The sequence below is a fragment of the Manis javanica genome, chromosome 12 (genome assembly GCF_040802235.1).
Source record: "Manis javanica isolate MJ-LG chromosome 12, MJ_LKY, whole genome shotgun sequence".
Taxonomy (NCBI): Eukaryota; Metazoa; Chordata; class Mammalia; order Pholidota; family Manidae; genus Manis; species Manis javanica.
Window position 1 is genome coordinate 106186452 of NC_133167.1, and position 19756 is coordinate 106206207.

At 42.6% G+C, this 19756-nt stretch overlaps 1 protein-coding gene across 9 annotated transcripts in view; it reads right to left on the minus strand.

Moving 5' to 3' along the window:
- The window catches only part of NEIL3 (nei like DNA glycosylase 3), a 750694-nt gene that overhangs the window by 484431 nt on the left and 246507 nt on the right, over positions 1–19756 (minus strand). For 5 of the 9 annotated variants that reach the window (XR_012124051.1, XR_012124052.1, XR_012124053.1 and 2 more), the window contains exon 1: positions 11714–11971. The exons of 2 other annotated variants lie outside the window; for them this stretch is intronic. Coding sequence is in view for 2 of the 7 variants with exons in the window: in XM_073219198.1 (XP_073075299.1) it covers positions 11714–11869 (156 nt within the window). In the remaining 5 variants the exon portion in view is untranslated. Of the gene's footprint in view, positions 1–1996; positions 2130–5613; positions 6065–6169; positions 6320–7540; positions 7646–11713; positions 11972–19756 lie in introns of those variants that run through there. 2 more of the 9 variants (XR_012124056.1, XR_005055348.2) reach the window with 2 other exon arrangements.

A 19756-nucleotide genomic window follows, 5' to 3' on the forward strand; every position in this document is an offset into this window, starting at 1 on the left:
TTCTCAAAGTTTTGGTTTACAGACATCTGTCATTCTCAGTATTTAAGGAGTTTGGTCCACGCTATTCTTTATTTTACCAAATTGGCCCTTGTTAAAAAAGACACAAATGCAACACTTAGTTCAAAGTGATAAACAGTTAGTAGGTATTTTAAAAAAGGGAAAAAGATTAAGAATTGTTACGGACTACAATGTGTCCCCTCCAACATGCATATGTTGAACCTCTGACCCCCATCGTAACTACATTTTCAAAACAGGGCCTTTAGGAGGTAATTAAGGCTTCATGAGGTCATGAGAGTGGGGCTCTGACCCAGTAGGATCACTGCTAGACGAGGCCCGGAGAGCCAGCTCTGTCCCTGCTGTGTGCTGAGGAGGACGGCCAAGTGGGAAGTGGACTTCTGCAAGCCAGGAGAACGGCTTCCCCAGAGACCAAACCGGCAGGCACCCTGACCTGGACGTCTAGCCTTCGGCACTGTGAGAAAAGAACTGTGTTTCAGCCATCCGGCAGATGGCATTTTGTTATGGCAACCGGAGTAGACTGGACAAGAACAGACACAAGGCTTCGGCTAAATCCACTCACAGCTGTAATGGCTGCAGCCAATGCCAGAATTTTCTAACTGCCTCAAGTCCAGGGACCCGGCTTGCCGTATCTCCTCTGCATAACAGGAACTGGGGGATCAGCTCAAATCAGAGAGATCAGTGAACAAATGCCCAGAATTAAATGTGACAGCCTTCCAGTTCTGCCCATATCACAAAAGGAACTGTGGAAATTCTAGCAAGGGAACCGTGGATGCCCATCACCACGTCCTCAGAACACCTTCCTCATTTCTCCTCTCTTTCCTGCTGGAGCTCCAGGGCCTGTAAGTGATTAGCAAGCATTGAAGGGCAGGCTTGAGTACTCGGTGAGGGAAGAAATAGACCTTCACGTCTGCCGTGTTTTATAAATGAATCTATTAGAGCCCTAAATTGAGAAGCATCCCAAAAGTCTTGATATTTTTTCTGCCTAACAAAAGACTTCACATTGCCACTTCTATACACTTCAAGCCAAGTGAAGATTAAGACGGTAGTTTTCAAGGTAGTTTCCATGACAACCAATTAGTCGGTAAAAAGCTCTTATAAACTAGCCAGGATACTCTTAAGATGATGATATACAAAACAGTTACAGATCTGTTAGGCGTAACCTTTGCCTCAACATAGATTAGACTTTTATTTTTGGGTTCTCAAGATTTAAGGTCTTACTGACATTTTAAACCTTCATTTCTAAATTAACGTTTTGCCACCACTCCAATGTCTACAGTCCTTCTCTTCTCCCTCTAATCTTTACTAGCAACTGGCTTTAGCCATGCCCTCCAAGTGCCCAGCTTCTGTCAGGGCTCCTGACACGGCCAAGTGATTAACCTGGTCCTGTTTCAGGTCTACAGTCATGGGCACCGGCGCAGCCCTGCTTCCTGGCCGGGAGGCATCTGTGCCACGGCCACCCCAGCGCTTTCATCGACCTGCACCAAGTCTCACAAGTTACATCTCAAACTCAGCATCTGTCCAGGGCTGGGGAAGGCGATCTGTGCGGCCTTTCACACCCTCTGCCCTCCTTGGCTGCCCAGGAAGTGGGCCTCGGGTGGAACATCTGCGCAGAGAGGAGGGCCCCCCCTGCTCCTGCAGGAATACCGTTCCCTGCTCCAGGCTGGAATATCCCCCTGCTCTGCCTGAGCAGAGCTGCGTGTCGACGGCTCTCAGCCAGGCCCTCAGCTTCCTGATCTCAGACCCCAGCAGGAGGGCCCAGGGTCCTGCCAGCGCAGCACAGGTGGGTAGGTGACCCACACTGCCCACGTCCTGTGTCCCCTGCGGGTCCCACCCACTGGCTGCCGGGAGCCAGTGCAGTGCAGGCAACGGCTCTCATGCGCTCTCCCCTTGCTGTAAGTAGCACCCTACCACCTGACTCTGGGGTGCATGTTGTCTTTTCTCAGCAACCTGGAATCAAGCCCCAGTTTCTGCCTTTTACCTTTGGCCACACTCATGTTGCATTTCATCCTTCGGCACCCGGGCCACCCAGTGACCAGGGAGGCACAGCCTCTGATCAGCCAATTGAAGAAGTCCCCTGTCGGCTGCCACCTCGCTGTTTCTCACTGTGCTGCTCTGGATTGAACTGCCCAGTTTTGTTACTTCCCCAAATGGGAAACACGCGACTGAGCTGCTCTCATTCACGTACTTCTCTGTTCCCAGACCCCATTTCCCCTTCTTAACTCTGACTCGACCATGTTTTATAGGCTCCTGTCAAAGAGGCAGACAAGGTAACCTTGAAATAGACTGAGCTGCCACAACACCTAATAAAACAGTAAATGAGTCCCAACTGTCTCATGTGAATTCTGCTCACATTGCTAAATTAACAGCTTTGATAAGAACTTACACTGTTTAGTTTAAAAGTCTCATAAACCAAGCTGTCCCGCTTCATGTCCTTCACTTGCCTGTGTCTACAGCCTTGACATTCTCTGACAGCCCAGGCGGAGGTGACATCTAGAAAAACACCCCTTCCCATTAAATATGCACCATTCCTGGCTATCTGATTGGATCCATTTGTTTCAGAAAAGTTTACCGACCTTCTACTATGTAGGCTTGTTCTAGCCACAAGGGGTGTGTCAGTGGAAGAAAACAACTAAAACCCTCCTGCCCTCATGGAATTTATACTCTACTAAGAGCAGAAAGCAGGCCACAAACATAGTAAGAGCGTACTGGAATGGTTTTGAAAATAAATCTGGGAAAAAGCGATGCAGCTTAGGGGAGGCATGGCAAGCCGCTATGTTAAGCGGGGCAGTCATGATCTCGCCGGAAATGGGATTTGAGCCAGTCTTGGAGAAGGGCGAGGGAGCTAGGATCCAGGCAGAAGGAACAGCAAGGCGAAGGCCCTCAGGTGGGTGTTCCCAGCGTGGGGAGGGGCGGCGGACACCCCGGGGTGCTGGAGCACCAGGGTCTGGCCCGAGAACCCGGTCACGTGAGCCCCAAAGTCCACTCTAGGGACTGGCTTGCTCTCAGGCAGAAATGAAGAAGAAAGGCAGGACCTACATTTGTTTTGTAAATGCTCTTTCTGGCTGCTGGGTAGAATTCTGGCCAAGGGGGTCAAGGGCTGGAGCATGGAAAGACCACTGAACAAATCCAGACAGAAGAAGGACAGCTGGGCCACTATCTTAGTGGAAGAGGTGGTGAGCAGCCGATTTGGGGTGGTATTTTGAAGGTGGAACAAAGAGGATTATCTGTTACACTGAATAATGCAGGTTTTTGGCTAAACAACTAGAAAGGGAGTGTGCTATCAAGGGGGATGGAAGGAGATCTCGGTAGACAGGACGGCAGAGGAAGACCAGGAGTCTGGTTTCAGACAAGTTCAGGCTGAGACGTCCATCACCATGTGCCCGCAGACATGCTGCGGGGCGGGCGCACAGGAGTCCGGACATCGGGAGAGGCCCAGGCTGCAGACACGAACTGCTTTAGCGGTCAGCAAACGGCTTCTAAAGCTTTGAAACTGGATGAGATCAGCCAGAGAGTGCGTACGAAAAGGAAGAGAAGAGGCCCAAGAACTGAGGTCCAGGGAACTTCAACGTCATGATGCTGGGCAAGAACTAGAATGACTGTTAAGACCTCAGCGAGAAAAGGAGGACTCACCCAGGAGACTAACCAGGCAGGACCACTAAAAAGGAAAAATCAAGCACGGTTAGAGCCCAGACACCGAAGAAAAACAGGTTTCCAGGAAGGGACACGCCAAGTGCTGCTAACACACCAAACAAGATGAAGTCTGAGATCTGAGCCCTGTGCTTGGCAAGGCAGAGGCGATCAGTGAGCAAACGACAGGCCAAAGGATGGTTGGAGTGGGTTTAGGAGGCACCGACAGGCGAGGAACGAGAGGCAGTGTGAATCCAGTGTGAACCCACCACGCTGTGAAGGGTAGCAGAAGCGGGTGATCGCCAAGGGGAAGTACACCCAGGAGTTTGTTTTCAGAAGGGACACGTTTGTATGTTGAAAGGGAAGATCCGGTGGGAAGGAATCACGCAGGAGAGAGGACAGCCGGGCAGCGCCTTTACCAGCAAGAGAAGACGGCCCAAGGACGCACGTGTCCGCTGGGCGGGTCGTCTCTGGGATCCGGAGGGGGCAGATCACACAGCACGGATGCCGGTGGGGAGGCAAGGAGATGTGGCTGGGCAAATTCTCTTGTGGGTGACTCAACTTTCTTAGTAAAGAAGGAATCAAGGTCATCAACTAAGAGAAAGACAGTCTCCATGACCCTGCATCCTCTGAAGTTTGATGTAGCTTAGATGATGCACTCAGGTCACTCAGTTTTGCCAGCTTGTGGCATCATGCCTCCAGTCCCATCATCATTCACAGGTGGAGGCCGAGAGCCCCAAACAAACGACAACATCCCTCCATCCTGGAGAAATCCATGAAAAAAATTCACTGAGATCTCCCCGTACAGGACCACATCAGGTATCTTCAATCACTTACATCAATGAAATGCTCATTGATCATGTTAATTTTCTGAGAGGAAGTACCCTGTGTGTATTTGCCTATATAATCTTGTGTTAACCAGGATTATAATTGGCCTTTTTTTTTTTAATTCTATACATTCAGGAAAACTGGGTTATTTTGGGAAGGAAGTTTTCTATTCCATAAGGACTAGTGCTCACTGTTCAATAGCTAGACTGGACCAGCTAAAGCTGCCCTATTGTCTAAACACCAAAACTTAATTCAGCAGTAATACATCATAGAGTTTTGTTGTGATTAGCTAAACAAAGTATGTAAGAGTACAATTCATATCAAATTTTTTGTGCCACTCATTCTTAAGCCACTAAAATATACACTTCAGAACAAATCAGTTGGAATAAAAAGATTTGGCCAAAAAAGATGGGCTCTTAATGAAAACCTCCACCTTTTCTTGCTCAGATAGTTAAATGCCCAGCACTTCTAGTATCTGTTAGGAAGAAATTCAAACCTAGCTTATCCTGATTTCTATCCTGAATGTTCCTCCCAAGCATTTCTAACTACACGCTAAATGGGTCTATAAGGGCCTGGCTACACAGGGGGATTTGGCCCCACGTAGCTGAAACACCCTCTATGACCAGTGCTGAGGAGCAGGGGAAGGAAAAAGGTTTTATACCCAGGATTAATCCCTCAGGATATCAAAGCTTATCCTGGTACAGACATCTATGTGCTCCCCAAATTGCTGTCAACTAACAGATTTTAGAAAGTCTAATAGATCTGACCATGGGAAATCTGGATAGTTAGCGGAAGGAAGTCTCATTGGATGGCCCTCTAAAACTATGGCTATAAAAACAAAGAGAAGTATGTGCCCTTGCAAATAAATTCTGTTGTGCATGGGAGGATGAATCCAAAACTATAAAGGTCAATATACTTATAATGCATGAGACCATTAAATCTCTTCACACAGCTGTCAATAAAAAATCAAGTATGTTGTTCTGGCTGACAGAGCCTCAAAGAGAACCACAAACAAAATCCTTCAACGTCCTACTATTTTACTGGTGTTTTACCCGATTCTCCATAATTTAAAATGAGATACAATATGATATCAAAAAAAAAAGATGTTGAGACAATCATGAAATTAAAGGTTTTACAAACCCTGAAAGAAGACGTTTATGGCCTGGCGAAGAGTGTCGCAGCAGAGACATGGGCCGCAGGGCCCGGAGCAGGGATGGCCGGGAGAGACGCTGACTGCAGAGGCTGACACGCGGCCAGGCAGCGGAAACTGTGCCGGCTGCAGACGCTGTGCAACCTTGGCCCGGATACGTTCCAGAATTAGTTTGTGAACACATGATGCGGCGTTTGGACATGAAAGCTGAGTATTAATATCACCTCTTCCTTGCTCTGCGGTTCTTTCTGGCACTAGAACATCCCCCCTGGGATGCAGGATCAGCTGGAGGCTTCCTACCTGCCGACCAGCCGCTGTCCTCGTACCTCCCAAACGAATGTTTACTCGGTGTGACTTGTGATGCTCCTGTACTTGTCTATAAGCTCCTTGGGGACAGTAACTGTGGTGTTTAACTAATATCAGAGAAGCTTCACACAACGCCTGGATTTCAGTAAACAGTGTGGGATTAATCAGGTCGCTAAAACTGAGCTGTGGCTTTAAAATGCAGGCCCACTGTCCCCTACCCACCACTCCATCTTGCTTTACCTTTCCCAAGATTTCTCAGAAAAAACTTCGACTCTCCTTTCTCTTCCATCTTCTTTGAAAATTATTAACACCCCAGGCTCTTACTTTCTAATTATCTGCAGTGGAGTCAGGTTCAAACATACGAGGTCCAAGTTCTCATAGATACCAAAACTAGACAGAAGTAAGATACTGTATTAACCAGAACTTCCCACAAAGTAGAACAAACTTTGTGGGAAGGTTTAAGGAGGGATTTAGGAAGGGACTGACGTTTATTCAGCAACCAGTCCTAGCACGTCCTGGTTTTTGTTTGAGATGTTTACTTAGCATTTAAATGGTTGCTTTAAAAGCATCTATTCTAATACTTCATTTAGGTTTTGAGGGAAATTATACAGAAAGATCTTTTAATTCAGTTGTCTACCATGCAGGTGCTTAACCAAAGTGAGGTGATTCCCAGTACACCATCATTTCTAAAGTTATCAGCTCTGGATAATATAGTCAGGATAAAATAAAACTTTCAAATATGACTGACCATCTCCGGCACCTGCATATATTATTAACTATTTTTTAAAAACATCATCTTAAGGGGAAATTCTGGTATACTAGTGATGGTTGGTTTGTTCCTCTTATTTTGAGAGCTACTATATACTAATTAGATAAGGCTTTTGCAATAATCCTAAGACTTACAAGATAAGTCACTTGTCCTACTGTACAACCTGGGGTTATCACCTCTTTGTATAAGCATTAGCTGCCCAAACTAGAAAATTAATTTCCACAAGCCTATTATCTTTGCTATAACTATACACAACTGCCCAATATATACTTGACGTTCTCATGCTGACCCTTACAATCCTGTTACTATCTTATTTGAACATTTCATCCTTTTATTTTCCTGAAATAGAGACGAAAATCTCCTTTGCCACAACTTTAAGTATGATTGAGAAGGGGTTCACCTTCCCATTTTCAAGTGGCTTAATAATATGAAATCGTCAAAACAACATATATCTTCAGAGACAGAACATGATTTATTGTGCTGATTACCATTCATCCTGCCTATCCATGGGTGAACAAGATGAACTTTTCAGAAGAGAACAAGACTTTTCCATAGATAAATGCTTCAACTCTAGCACACCTATATATTTTCCCCACAGAGAAAAAAAAATACCATACTTACTTTCATAGTCTCTCCTTATATTTCCCCATAAGCTCCCATCCCACCCCCACCCCGCCCCTTATACAACAACGCTTTTCTTAATCAGAGGTCACTTATCTACCAATTTAAATCACTAAAGAACACAATTTTAAAATGGTCTCTAAGCATCAAAATAGAGGTCATTAGGTCCACACATCAAAACATATTCTACAATTTGTTTTGCAGAGCCTTCAAACACTTACCCAAGGGCTAAATTCTTTGTACATAATTTGAGGGCACCAAATGATCACAAACCCATCATAAGGAAACAGCGTGTTCCTCAGATAAATGGGTCTAGTGAAAAAGCCCTGATTAGGAGGAAAAAGGAACAATTACCAGGAAGTTTACTTTGCAAGACACTAAGCTAAGAGTTTTACATGTCCTCTCATCTAATCTTGACTAAATAAGCAGAGACCTGAGTATAAACATCTTCAGAAAAGGAGGTACACAAAGAAGCTCCAATTCAAAATCAAGATATCAGATATTTTTTCCTCTACATCACACCAAGTAAACATTTCAGTGCTGGATTAAAAGGTACAATGGTCAGGGAAATCACCTCCCCTCGTTTCCTCATCTGTAAGACTGTCACCTGGACTCTGTTGTCTCGTGTTCATTCATTCTATGTAATGCTGATAATAATGATCCCGCGTCATTAAAGTGAAACCACTACAGTATCCACCTAAAAAGGCAAGGAAGTAGATAATGCATGCTTTATAAAAATTTAAAACCCCTTTGGATTTAAAGGAATAAGCCTCATTTAGCTGGAAAATGACTCTATGGATTAGCTCATTCCTTCGTATGACAGCAATAAAATGAGCTATGATTTCTTCCCCCACTATCAAGTGGGGGATGGAAGGAGGAAACCTTTTACTATGTGGCTTCATTATTCTCTTGTGGTAGGAATTTCCACAGTACACACATAACAAAATACACGTACCCACAATGAAAGATTCCAAACTGAAATTATTTTTTTAATCCTTAATCATTTTGCACAATTCAAAACTCTGCCCCTCATTCAAATGTTGATTAAATGCCTGCTCTGTTCATGACACTGTGAAGGACATATGGATAAGCAAAAGTAGCTACGATATTAAATACATGTATCAAATCTTAAGGAGTGATGGAAGAGCCACAGGATCATGTTTCAAATGAAATGAATGCTTATAAATTTTCATATCCTGTTTTGTAAAACTAGATTGAAAACATATGCAGATTACATACAGATTTCGCTAAAATATTGTATCCACCCAACAATTATAATTGGAGGATTGACTCTTCACAGTTCATCAACCAGAAATGTTCATTTACATTCCAATATTGTTTCTTAACATAAGGTTTCACAAGCTCCAGCAGAGTTTTATGCAATATGCTTATACAGTTGCATAATTTTATGCTGACAAGACAGTGGATCAAAATTCAGAGAAATAATATAGTGCATACCCAACCAGCAGATGCTGGGATCATCTATGGCTAGGCCCACTTTAAAATGGGGATCAGCTGTCACGAGGAAACATGCAATAAAATATACTCTCTCTGAACTTGTGACGGGAGCACAGAAAACAGTACTGAATGTCTGAGTAACAGGTTCGTCAGGCAGCAGCTGCATGAGGTGTGGTTTGTTGGTGGGCATTATAATGATGATCTGAAGTTAAATCATTTACTTAAAATACCCAATTGATACTTAAGTCTTCTTTGTATTTTTCCATGCTTACTGCAATGTAACAGAGCCTGAATGTAATATATGCATACAACAATGTAATATATACTCTGAAGAATATAATATGCAGTTAGAAACTTATTTTTTAACACTGCCGTATGAAAACTACTTATTTCAAACCCATAACAGAAACTGCTAAATGTCTTAAACTCTCTGGCATAAATGCCTAGAAAACATGGGCGCATCTCTTGTAGCAATGATCATGCCAGAGGTCGGTTACAAAGATTATAACCTTTTTGATCAAAAGCTCAGAAAGTGAAGCCATAGTAATATATTTACAACTTTCCCTATAACCAAAGAGAGATTATTAATTTCACATTGATTTTCGAGTTCAGTTCCCAAAGAACCAGATCCTGATCCCAAGGTTATATTATAAAGACCTATTCCAATTTTTAATATGTCAAGATCCTAAACATAACAGCTTTCAATGCACGGATTTTTATTTAAGGGGTAACAGCTTATTTAGTATTGCTTCCAAGTGATGTTAGCAATTGCCAACCATTAATGAAGCATTTCTATTACACTATCAGGCTCCACTCTTCCGCAATCTGATCATGGGAGTGAAAGCCACAAGAAGAGAATTATCAGAGTGGATAAGAGAACTGACTAAACTGAAAAAAACTAAAAATGGTGGCAGACATAGCCCAAACCCCAAGGTCTCACTTCTGTTATTAGTAAATAATCACTACTACATGCTGAGCAATGTGGTGTTTCTGCCATTGAATTAGCTGCTTTCTTATTGAATCTTTTGTAACTGAGGAGCTCTGGTTAAGAGGATAAGCCTTGGGGTCTGAAAGAAGGAAAATCAACTGGTTCAAGCCCTTACTAGGCATGTGATCTTGGGCAACTTACTTAAACTCACTCTGAGCCTGGCCTTCCTCACCTGTATCATCAGGTTAATCCTTCATCACAGGGTTATTATTTCTCATGACTAAATGAAATGTGAAAATTCTCGAAAGAAGTTTTTACCTTGCCACTAGAGCTCATCACAAACTTAAGGGAAATGCTCACACTATTTAAGGCCTAAATACCAGTGAGGTGGTATCTATTTAAAACATTAAGTTGGATTCTCACAGCAGGAACTTTATCTTAATTCATCTTTGTATACCCAGGAGTTTGCATAAAACCCAACACAAAATACATTGTTGTTGAATGATGTAAATCATGACATCAATAAACATATTCATGCCATATCCATGGCCAAGCTCCACTCTTCAAAAACCCAATTACTCTGAAGATAAGTAAAAAGTCCCTAACAGGTCTACAAAGACTCCATGGCCGGGCTCCTACCCGCCACTCCAATCATGTTATTTCAAACCACTTTCCTTCTCTTATTCTCTTTTCCAGCCATGTGTTCAAAAGCTATTCCTTTGCTGGCATTTCGCCTAACGCTTTCAGCCTGCTAACCTTCTGCCAAGGTGTTGCTTATCTTCTCCTCACCAATCCTACCTCGGTTTGATTGTTACTTTCCCTAACCTTCCTGCAAGTCCTTGTAGAACCATGTACTTCTCCTTCAGAGAATTTGTCGATTTACACTTCTGTACGTTCTTATTTTTGAACATCTATGTATCTTCCCAACTGACGTATAAGCTACACAAGGTAAGAGTTAGTTTTTGTTCCCAAGGTGTAATATTATTAAAAGACCACTCAAGATCCATCTCTGTGGTACCCTGAAATGATTTGGGGAAACACTATAATAAAAGAGGTGCAAAGTATTTACTGACATATAAAGTCAAAATAAATCAAATACAAGGGCCATTGGAAAGAGAGGCAAAACTTACTCTTTCTCTAAGTTAAAAAATGTATTTTCTCAGATGTAGAACCTCATTTCTTTCAAGTTGTAAGCATATGCTAACTTCATAGCAGGCGACTTGTTCTTCCAAGACCAAAGAGAAAGTAGGTTCGCAGGAGAATGGAAGTACAGCACAGTCACAATATTGCATATGCGTCCAGGAAACACAATCATCTATCTGTACATCTAAGGGGCTTTTAAATCATGATGGCTTAATCAGAATGTTTTTAGTACAAGTTCTAAATTCTTACCAAACGAGTATCGTATTATCTGCAGTGAGTGCCTGAGTGGCAAGAAGCTGTGCGACAATTTACTTTAAAACTAAATAAATTCACCTAAGGGAACCAGAACTGGGTTTCACTGCTCCTTCCTTAGATGGCAATATTAAGTTGAGTGGGAAGGTGACTGAATGTCCTACGTACAATTTTAGAAATATATTAGATATAATATACTTATTAATTGAAGAATACTTGGCTAGCAATAAGCTAGAATTTCATTACTGTCTTAAAAACGTGAAGGAAAAAAACAAGTAAGAGGTTGCAGAGATCTGATAATATTAACAGAGCAGAAAATGCACCTATAGACATAGGGAAACCACCTTTTTTTGGATTATAGAGAAGCAAGGTGACGCGATATAAAACACTTCCGAGCAACAGCCCCCTGGGCATGTCTCCCTGACCGCCTTAGTCCGGAGGTCTGGCAGCTCTCCCGGAGGCGCCCCGGGAGGGCTTCTCCCTCCTATAAAGTAAAGACAAACTTTGGGAAACCTGGACCCCAGGGAGCCAGGACCACAGTAAAGAGCTCCTTTGGACCCTGGAAACTGGGTGGGGTCTTCACGGCCCAAGGGCAAGTATTAGACGCGCTCACCTGCGGAGAGACGTGGGCAGCGGAGGCCGCGTGAGGGAGGCCGGGGCCTCCCAGGCTCTGCAGGGCGTTTCCCCGCACGTCCGCCACCGCCTGGCCCGGGAGCACCCGAGCGCGTATTCTCTCCCCATTTACAGCGCATCCTGGTCCTTCCACCATCTCGCGGGACCCGTGTGGCCCACTAGTCGCCCGCCCTAGCGAGAAACAATCCAACTCCCGCTCCGCTCGGCGGCCCACCTCCGCGCAGAGGAAGTTCAAATCCCCGCGCGTCCCGCCCTCCCCGCGGCCCAGCCCACCCAGGCCCGTGCAGCCCCGGTCAAGCCCCGCCCAGGCCCTTGCAGCCCCGGTCAAGCCCCGCCCAGACCCGTGCAGTCCCGGTCAAGCCCCGCCCAGGCCCGTGCAGTCCGCCCAGGCCCCGCCCAGGCCCCGCCCAAGACCGCGTGCCGGTCGCCCGGCCCCGCCCAGGCAGACCCCTTGCTCTTGCCGGAACACTGCGGAGCAAACGCAGTGGACCACGCCTCAGGGCTCAGGGGCAGGATTGCAAAATGACAAAACTCCAGCCCAGGGTTAGTGTAGCCCACAAAATGGGGCTAAATTTTTAATAGTAGAGGCAATTGGGACCTCAGAAGCTCTAACTTCATTTTCGTTGCCTGCCCTTATCCTTAAGTTATTCTCCACAAGCGCATTTTGTGACCTTGGTCCTTTATTCTGCCCTAAAATGCAAGGTTGTTGCAGACAGTCTGGCAGGCCTCTGGTTTTTGTCTGCCCTATTTGGACATGGGTAAAAATAGAGGGACTCAGAAGAGGGTTTTTTTAGAACAAGAAGCTTTTATTTCTTCTGTTATAGATTTTAGTATGTTTTAGAAAATGTGGCTGTATATGCCACATATATTTTAGTATCTATATTTAAAAAAACCCTTCATTTTTAGAGAGCTGAGCTAAGTTAGCCCTACCCAAATTCACCTCACCATTCTGTTTTGGGATGCTTGAGACGAATGCTATTTGAAATTGCTTTATGAAAGGCAGGGCTCTATATAAATTTGAGGGCAATGCATAGCTTTTCAAATTTACAGAGATAAATGTGAAGGCATGACTCCACACAATTTCGTAAATAATGAAAAACCTATTCCTTTCTTTGAAAATTAAAATACAGCACATTAAAATAGAATGTCAGTTTGTAAGAGATTTCATAACTGCACTGTAGTTAAACCAGAATAATATATGTATACTAAAGACTTGAATTAGAATATACTGAAAACTTGAATTCAAGAATTTGAAAAGTATTAAATCTTCTTTGCAGGGGAGAGATTAGTAGTCAAAAGTTAGCTGGTTCAAGCTCAGGATTTTTTGTACTTTACTCCCTTGTTCAAATGCGGTTTATTCTTCTAGGTCAAATGACTACACAATCAAGAGAGATCTCTGTTCCAACCCAATTCAGTCATAATCTCTGCCCTTTGATGGAAGAAAGTCCTATACACCTTATCCACATCTACCTATTTATTAATTATTTATTGCTACCTAAAGAATTATCCCATTTGGTATTTCAAAATTTCTGTAGGTCAGGAATTTGGCCATGGCTTGGCTGGGTTGTTCTGGTTCAGCGTTTCCCAAGCAATTGCTGCCAAGATGCTGGCTGCTTTCCTCTGAAGGCTTGATTGTAGCTACAAAATCCACTTCTGATATGGCTCGCTTGCGCAGATGTTGGCAGGAGGCCCTGGTCTCTCATCTTATGGGTCTCTCTGTAGGGTTACTTGACTGTTCTCCTGACATGGCAACTGACTTCCCCCAGAGTGTGTGATCCAAGAGAGAGTGCAAGTGACTGCCCTTTATTACCAAGAATCTGAAATGGCACAGCCACTCCTTAACTACTTGCATGCATTAGAATCCAGCCATTCAGTACAGCCCATTTACTACAGAGGTGAGGGAATTAAGCTCTATCTCTTGAAGGGAGGAGTATCAAATAATTTGTGAACATATTTTAAATCATCACATTCTTATTAATCTGATCCATCATAGACTTCTCATTTCTTTTCAGGTTGCACTGTGTAGTGCTGCACATTTGGACCAAATACAATCTTAAGTTATAAGTAGGTTTGCCATTCCTCAGAGAGCTAAGAGCTAAGAAGTCACACTGAACACAGTAAGAGACTTCATTGCTGTGCCTGAAAGGCCAGGCTAGGTTTTGTTTCTATGTGACTAGCCTGTGAGTCTTCTGATATTTCTGTAATCCTTACTTCTAATAAAGAGCAGTTAACCTTAAATAAAGTTATTGTCAGTTACTTTACCAGCAAAGATGGGTTTTTTTGGAATAGCAGAGAAATGCAATTAAGGATATGCATGCTCCAGCAAAACCTTACCCAAGTCCAGGAACAAAGGAGAGGAATGTTCCTTTATAGATGAAAGGGCCCAATGGGGAGAGCTGTTCAAAGCAAAAAGTCCATTGGAGGAAACTGGGAGTTCCATGCATAGTAGCTTCTCATTGGCTGGTTGTGACAGTCTCTTATTGGCCAAGCTGTTGCTGGGAGAGGCAGAAACCTTCCTTCCTCCTGCTGGGCAGTGCAACAGTTGACTTGCAAGGTGTCTTGACTCCTTCAGTCTCTTCTTCCAGTGCCGTCTACAACTGCCAGGAGTGATGGGCACCAGAGCTCCCCCTGCTGGCCTCCCAACACAATGTCAGTGAACTTTCCCTTAATTTTCGGAGCAAAATCACATGCATTGTGCACCCACAGTGTCTGTAGTCACCATTGCAAGCAAACCTTCTCTGGTGCATACTCTTGGTACTTTTCACTTAAATTTTGTCAGTAACTGCCTAACTGTCATCCTCCTTGCACTTAACCTTTCATAGGTTACCAGAATAATCCTCTTAAGCATGCTTTCTACTTAAGCATTATTTATTGATACTTTCATAAAAATTAACTTTCTTCCTATGTAAAATAAACTTTTCCTTTAAACCTCCATATGATTGCTATAATTGTCAAATAATATATGTGAAAGCATTCTGAAAACTATGAAACGCTCTACAAATTCAAGGAATTAAGATAATTTGCATTTGCTATTCACAGATTATTCTCTGTACTTTTTGTTTCCTGGTTCATGCTGTTATTTTCACTTTTTTTTTTAGCGTCTCTTCATCCCAGTTTATTAAAATTCTCCCAACTTTTAAATCCTAATTGAATTCATATCCTCTAAGAAGCCTTCCAGATATAGTCTGAATTAATCTCTTGTCTTCTGAAGTTGGTTTTTCCATAGCATTTACCACACCTACCTTATGTTAGAGTTAATTGGTACATACTGGTTTTCTACTAGACTAGATTCTCATTCTTTGAGGACAAAAGAATGAGTGACCTGTCTAACTTTATACTTCCCATAGCTCACAAGATGCTATTTTGCACATATTCAACAAATATTTGTGGAATTGAATTATTATTAACTTATGATTGAAAATATTGGACCTTTCTGTTGCCAATATCTTTTATCTTCAGTGTCATTCTTATGAATTGAGATGTTATATTTTCAGAAGTCCTTTCTAAAATTAGTGCTAGCAAAAATAGGTAATAGGTTAAGTTACCATATGGCATACCTTTTTCATTAGATCCACAAGCCACTAACCTTGATGCATTACTGAGAAAAGCAGACCAACCATATGTGCAGACATTTGTGTACATTAACTTATGTGTATTTATTTTCACAATAACCCTGTATGATAGGATAGATAATACCAGCATGTTATTGATGAAGAAATGGAGTTTCTGACCAGTTGTTATTTTACATGATTACCTGTAATATACAGAAATGGAACCCAAATCTTCAGACTCCTAAGCCAGTATTCTTTTCACTAACAACACAGGTAAATGTAGATGAAATAAAATGTCTAAAACATTGGAGAAGATAGCTCCTTCAGGACTTCAAGTAGCCAATATAAGGCAAATAGGTACATAGCACTAGTGGAAAAAGTAGTTAAAACGGGTAAGAAATTGCCAAAATGAGATGCATGGGAACTAAAAATAAACAAGAACTTTACTTCCAAAGATTTTCATTACTAAAAACATACTTAATGCTATGTGGGAGGCACAGAGCCAGGCTCTGGGATACTAAGTGGCATAGAGGAGGCTTTCTACAGAAAGAAAGAAAAAATGTAGTTCAGAGATACTGGCATGAAAAAATGTAATTAAAAGAAAAGAGATGGAATGCTCTGCACAAGAAAGGATATAGATACTATGGGGATTCATTGAAGGAACACACATCACTCAACTCTGGCACACCAGAGGAGAGACAGAAACTGAGCTGATCCTTTAGGGGGGCCCTGGGCAAGTAGGAAGGTCAGAGAAGGAATTCTAAGCAAGAGGAATATGGGCAAATACGTGCTGGTATGAGACACAGCAGGGGTAGAGTGGAAGATGACACTGGAGAGATTCCTAGAGAGCATACTGTGGAGGAAGAACCCAAGACAAGGGCACCAGGCGGCCAGCGAAACTGCTGGGCAGGCCCTCGCACTCCCAGCACTCATTCACTGAAAGGGAAGCCCAGCACCCCACCCCGACTACGGAGAGGAACCCACTCTGCGATGTGAATCCCTTAACTGCTTAGTCTTCATTCAGAACTATACAGATCACAGTTGCTGAGGGTAGGTGGGTAGAGTTTCTCACACAGTGCTAAGTTCATAACACTTTGAAAAATCCTTAGTCCAAAAGTTCTCTGTTTTTGCTAAAAATAATCCCAGATACTTACAGGGCTACTGTGTGCTGGGAAGTGTTGAAAATGTTTGGCAAATACAGATTATATAAATCCTCACAATAATCCCCTGAGGTTAGTACTATTCTTATCTTCATTTCACAAATGAAGGAACTAGAGCACGGAGAGGGTTAGGTGACTTGCTCAAGATTGCAGAGCTGGGATTCAACTAGGCAAGCCACTGTCTTGGCCAAATATTTTCAGCAACATCATTTATATTACACTGGCCTTCAGCCAGAATATTTTTAGCACAAAGTTAAGAAATGCTAGCTTAGAGAAAAAACAACCTTTTTAGTCAGCCTTATGTGGGAATTAAAGGCAATCTAAAAACCTTCTTTTAGCATATTGTTTTGACATATTTTGGATGATGAAACTTTGTTTTTTACCCTTCTCCTTATAAAGTCTATGGGCAGATTTTTAGGTAGAATGATAAAAATGTAGCATGCAGACATTTCTTTAATTTCTGTGTTTGACAAAGATTACCTGAACATATTTCACAAGTAGAGAGAGAGCATCCGTCCTCTCTCAACGTTCTCTTAATTTGCGCTCTGTATAGAGGAAGCAGTCATTAGTGAACATTACGTGCAGGTGTTTTCAGTGGTATTTACTAAAGAGTCTCCAGTCTCTGCCCATCAGGAGGAACTTTTAACGTGAGACCAACAGAAGAAGAATAAAATTCACAGCAGCAGAACCCATGTTGACACTTCTATGGTTTGAAGCATACACCTAATGTTGAGACTTTGCAAAGCAGTGACTTTTGTTCCACTGTGGAGGCTGAAGTGCCAGGCGAGTCTTGTCTGCAATGTCACCGTCTAAACTGCAGATGTGCCGCAGCCTCCGAGGTGACCCCCCAAAGCCTCTGGTGCAACTAGCCTTGCAGAGGCTGTGAAATCAAGGGTTATGGTGCTTTCATTCTAGCTTCATTTTGCCAAATTCTCTGTGGAAGGGACTTTTCTACTTTATTTTAAAGTTTAAGTTTATTAAGCAAGTAAAGGTATTTTCAAAGGATGAACTTAATTTGGGGGGAGAACAGTAACTAAATAAGTATTAAACATTCACAAAAGAGACAAAATAATATCTTTGTGAGGGTTCTCTCCATGAAAGAGGAAGGGAAAATTATCTTCTTTTCAAAATAGTATCTTGGGACAACATTCATGTGTCTCAGCCCCCAGAGAGTGCATTCAAGTTGAGGCCTGGAATTCACCATTTACTCATTGATTCAAAAAACAATTTTTGGGCAATTAGTATGTTGCAGGAAGAGAGCTAGATCCATGGCTAAAAGTCAGAGATATCAGCAGCTCACACACTAGTGCGGGGAAGAGGGGAAGGAAACAGCAGCTCTCAATCAGAGGTGACTCGGTGCTGCACGCCACCAGGAAGGACACCTGGGTTTCTAGACAGCTTAGCTAAATTTTCAGGAGGAATAAGTAGAAGATCCACCAGATGAAGAATTGGAGGAGGAGATTCCCAGCAGATAGGAGAAAAATAGTTACAAAGCCAGGAGATGTGGGAAATATTCATATTCTAGAGCTACAAGGATACATGAAGGATCAGAGGATAGGAAATGAGAGCAGAGAAGTCAGCAGACCAAGATTATGACAAATCTAAGATGATCTGCCAGAAGTAAGGACATTGTTTAGAAAGTAATGTGGGAACAAATCAAGAATTCTGTGCAGGAGACACGATTAGATTTGCTTTATTGAGTGATCACCAGAACAGTGTGAAGCAATCCTTCTCAACCAGGGTGATTTTGCCCTTTGGATGACATTTGGTCACAACTGGGGGAAGGGGTGCTTCTGGCACCTAATGGGCAGAGGACAGAGAAGCCACTAAGTATCTTACAATGCACAGGACAAGCCAGCAAACAGAGAGGTACCCAGCCAATAGCATCAATGGCCCAACACTGGAAAGGCTGGTGTGGCAGGCTGAAAATCCACCCCACCCTCCCTTCACCCTCTAATCCCTGGAATTTGTCAATATGTTTCCTTATATGGCAAAGGGGACTTTTTCAGGTGTGATTACATTAAGGATTATGAGATGAGAAGATTGGCCCAGATTTTCTGGGTGGGCGCAATGTCACCACCAGCAAGAGGGTCCAAGATGGAAAAGGTAATGTGAGGACAGAGTGCAGTCAATGAAGAGATGTGACGGGGCGATGCCGACCCCCGGAGATGAAGGGAGGGACATAAGCCAGGGACGCAGGCGCCTCCAGGAGCCAGAACGGTGAGAAGCGCCAGCCCAGGGCCTCCAGAGGCGGCCAGCCCTGCCGACACCTTGAATTCAGGACTGATTTTGGACTTCCAACCTCCAGAACAGTTAAAGAATAAAACTGTGTTGTTTTCAGCCACTAAATGTGTGGTAATTTGTTACAGCCACAGTAGGAAGTTAATATATCTGTTTTAGAGAATGGGATAGATGGGAAGCCCATCTTGAGATTGAATAAATAGTAAGGAGATGTCAATAGTGCCAGGCACTTACTGAGCATGGACAACACAACAGTGATAAGGAAAACACAATTATTTCTTGAAGTTTACAAATCTAGTGATTTGTATGAGTCCTTGTTATATTACAGAAAATAATCCCTTGGCCAATGCTAATTTATTTCCTGATCCATCATACATTGGCTAACCTTTTTATCTGGAAAGTTTTACTTTTGATTTATTGAGATTTACCAGTATTTTATATTATAATTTGTACTTTCCTTCCCAAATCCAAGGTCATCTCAAAGTCATAAAAATATCTCCTTACATTTTTTCCTATTAACTAAATAAAGTTTTTTTACGATGATAGATTGATTATTGTTCCAATTATCCACTCGCTTCTCAGCAATGTTCCTACAGAGGCACAGACTTCAGCACCCCAATGTCAGGACTGGCTACCTTTAGTCAATTGAATGCAAGTTCGCCCATCTCATTATAAACCTGGGAGTGAGAAATGAAATATTTATTGTTGGAAGCCACTGAGATTCGGGGTGGTTTTATGTAGCATATCCTAGGGAAATTTGACTAAAACATTTATGTTTACATTTAGGTCTTTTATCTATGAAGCCATCAGTGTTATATGCAAAGTTATCCTATGCATATATAAATCTCTCTCGTTTCATTGATCTATGTCCTGTACCAATTACATATTTTTATTACTGTGATATTATAATGGGTCTTAACATCTTGTGAGTTCCCACTTTTAGTCTTCCATCTCATAATTATATTAGCTTTGAATGAATGTTTAAGCTTTCAAATCATACTTAGAATCAATGTTTGATGTTCTCCCAAGTTCTGATGAAATACTGATTACAAACATTGAATTTAGAGATGA